At 52.4% G+C, this 2,561-nt stretch overlaps 1 protein-coding gene across 1 annotated transcript; it reads left to right on the plus strand.

Moving 5' to 3' along the window:
• The first annotated feature begins 481 nt into the window (after positions 1–481).
• HOXD12 (homeobox D12) lies at positions 482–1,626 on the plus strand. Its single transcript, XM_063161379.1, has 2 exons — positions 482–1,043; positions 1,388–1,626. Exons 1-2 carry the CDS (start codon positions 482–484, stop codon positions 1,624–1,626), a joined length of 801 nt encoding a protein of 266 aa, XP_063017449.1.
• The last annotated feature ends 935 nt before the right edge of the window (positions 1,627–2,561 follow it).

Raw genomic sequence — 2,561 nt, forward strand, 5'->3', positions numbered from 1 at the left:
ACATCGCAAGTTATTTCCAGCCCTCGGTGCCCACTCTTACCGTGGGTATCAGGGTTCTGGCCGGGAGGGCGCTGCCAGCCGGGGGGCACGGCCGGCACGGGCTGCGTCGGGGCTGCCCTGTCCTCTCGGCAAATGTTTGTTTTCCGCGCATCCCTCCGCTGGCGCCGCAGCTCTGCCAACCCACCCCGGCCACTTTTATAGAAGCAGAGACCGTGGTTTCCCCTCCCCCTTGCGAGCTCGATATTTTCATATTTCAAGTGTTATCATAAGACTTTTTAAAAGTGGGGGTGAAGAGAAAGAAAAAAAAAAAAAAAAGGGTGGGGAGGGGGGGACTCTGTGGCTCGGTCGCTGGAGGCGGTGCTGAAATTACCGGCTTTGAAGAACCTGTCTGCAAAGTTTCGTCCAATCGTTTCAGGCTTTCCGCTTATTCCCTGTTGTAACTAAATACCGCTGTAAGAACAGCTGAAGTCCTTTGTTGGAAATGTGTGATCGCAGTCTCTACAGATCTGGCTACGTTGGTTCTCTCTTGAATTTGCAATCGCCAGATTCCTTTTATTTTCCTAATTTGCGGGCTAATGGCAGTCAATTGGCGGCTCTGCCCACCATTTCCTACCCGCGGAGCTCGATCCCCTGGACTTGCTCAAGTTCGTGCGCAGCCCAGCCGCAGAGCCACGCGTTCGGCGGCGCGGCGCAGCCTTACCTCCCCGGCTCCGTTCCAATCAACATCGGCTCCAACGGCAACAAGGAGTGCCTGGAAGACAACAATAAATATTACGCCCACGATACGAGCTCCAAACAAGAGGAGAGATGCAGGCAGAGGCAATCTTTTGCAAATGACCCAACTGTTACTCACACAGCCAACTTAAAGCCCGTAAAGTATGACCACTCGAGCCTGCAGAGAAGTTTGCACGGCTCGGCTGCTCTTTTTGAAGTGAATTCCTGCAATTCAAGCTTAAAGGAGGACATCAAGAATCCCGTCAACTTGAACCTGACAGTTCAGCCCGCAGCAGTCCAGTCATGCCTCAGACCTTCAGTGCAGGATGGTATGCCTTAAATATCTCGCTTAAGTTAGAAGAGACCTATATATTTATATATAGTTCTTTTTAAGAGATGTCTGTAATTACTTTGTAACCCTCCATGTAACTTTTTCTGAGCAAAAATCGCTGAATCTGACTCGGAGATTAGATAGAAATTGTGCTGTCAGATTTGCTTTGCCCAGTTTTCTGACCTAGTTAGTTCTGATATCTTGCGGGTTTTGTTTTGTTCTGTTTTGTTTTGTTTTTTGCTTTTTGGTTGGTTTTGGGTTTTTTGGGTTGGTTTTTTTTTCATATTCCTATATTTGCATACCCAGACTTAATCCACTAAATTATCGACGTGTTTGTTGTAGGTTTGCCTTGGTGCCCCACCCAGGGGAGATCAAGAAAGAAACGGAAACCATACACAAAACAACAAATTGCTGAATTGGAAAACGAGTTTCTCCTCAATGAGTTTATTAACCGACAGAAGAGGAAAGAACTATCAAACAGACTGAATTTAAGCGATCAGCAAGTTAAAATTTGGTTTCAGAACCGGAGGATGAAAAAGAAAAGAGTAGTTATGCGAGAGCAGGCTCTTTCTATGTACTAGAGCAGAGTCCACCCGTTCCTGCATGAACTTGTGCCCGGAGTGTTCACCCCTAGAGTAGAGCGTACGCGCAGGGAATCGCGGGCAGTGTGTCTTTTTACCATTTAAACCAAATTCTCGAAACGCGTAGGACCCCTCCGTAAATAGGCAGCGCTGAGTTCTTAGCCAAGATGAAGAAGACGAGCCGGACCAGCACGGAAACATGTATTATCAGCTTTTTACCTTTCTTTCTCCATTTATATAGATTTTGTCCTGCATCCCACCCACCCTCTCTTTCCCCGGAGAACAAGCGGTGCTAAACTAAGATCGATTTCTTTTATCTGTATGTAAACACCATTTTGCAGCAAAATAAAGGAATAACGCCTAGTAAAGACCTCAGCTCTGTGAGTCCCGGCCGCTCCCTTCATCTGCTGCCCTGCACGCAGGGCCAGCCTGCGGCGCCGGCTTGTCTTGTGGTTTGGAGTAACCTGCTCGAGCAGCGATGGGGAAAGTGGTTAGCAAATAAACCTTTTTCTTTAGTCTTTTTTTTTTTTTTTTCTCCCCTTACCACCCTCCCCCCCGGAGCCGCAGACCCGACCGCAGCCCTGCGGAGCGCGCACGTGACAGCCGCGCAGGGCCGCGCGTACCCTGAGCGCGCACCCGGCCCCGCGTACCCTGAGCGCGCACCCGGCCCCGCGTAACCTGAGCGCGCACCCAGCCCCGCGTAACCTGAGCGCGCACCCGGCCCCGCGGAGCCGCCCCGACGGCCGGAGCGCTGTGTGCGCCAGCCCCGGGCACGGCCGAGGGCTCCCGCCCCGGGAAAAGCGCCCCTCTGCCCCCCGCGCCTCCCGGGCTGCGCGGGGCCTCCCCCGGGGCCGGGCCCTGCCCTTCGCCCTCCTGACTTTGGCCTTGTCCAGGCGCTGCCCCGACAGACGGACGGCGGGCGGTGCCGGGACACA

Source organism: Melospiza melodia, chromosome 8, assembly GCF_035770615.1.
Source record: "Melospiza melodia melodia isolate bMelMel2 chromosome 8, bMelMel2.pri, whole genome shotgun sequence".
NCBI classification, from domain to species: domain Eukaryota; kingdom Metazoa; phylum Chordata; class Aves; order Passeriformes; family Passerellidae; genus Melospiza; species Melospiza melodia.

Excerpts from the sequence above, each read along its gene's own strand:
- HOXD12 (XM_063161379.1), top strand. The coding sequence starts at position 482 with ATGTGTGATCGCAGTCTCTACAGATCTGGCTACGTTGGTTCTCTCTTG. Across the intron at positions 1,044-1,387 it reads CAGACCTTCAGTGCAGGATG|GTTTGCCTTGGTGCCCCACC; the intron begins GTATGCCTTAAA and ends TGTTTGTTGTAG.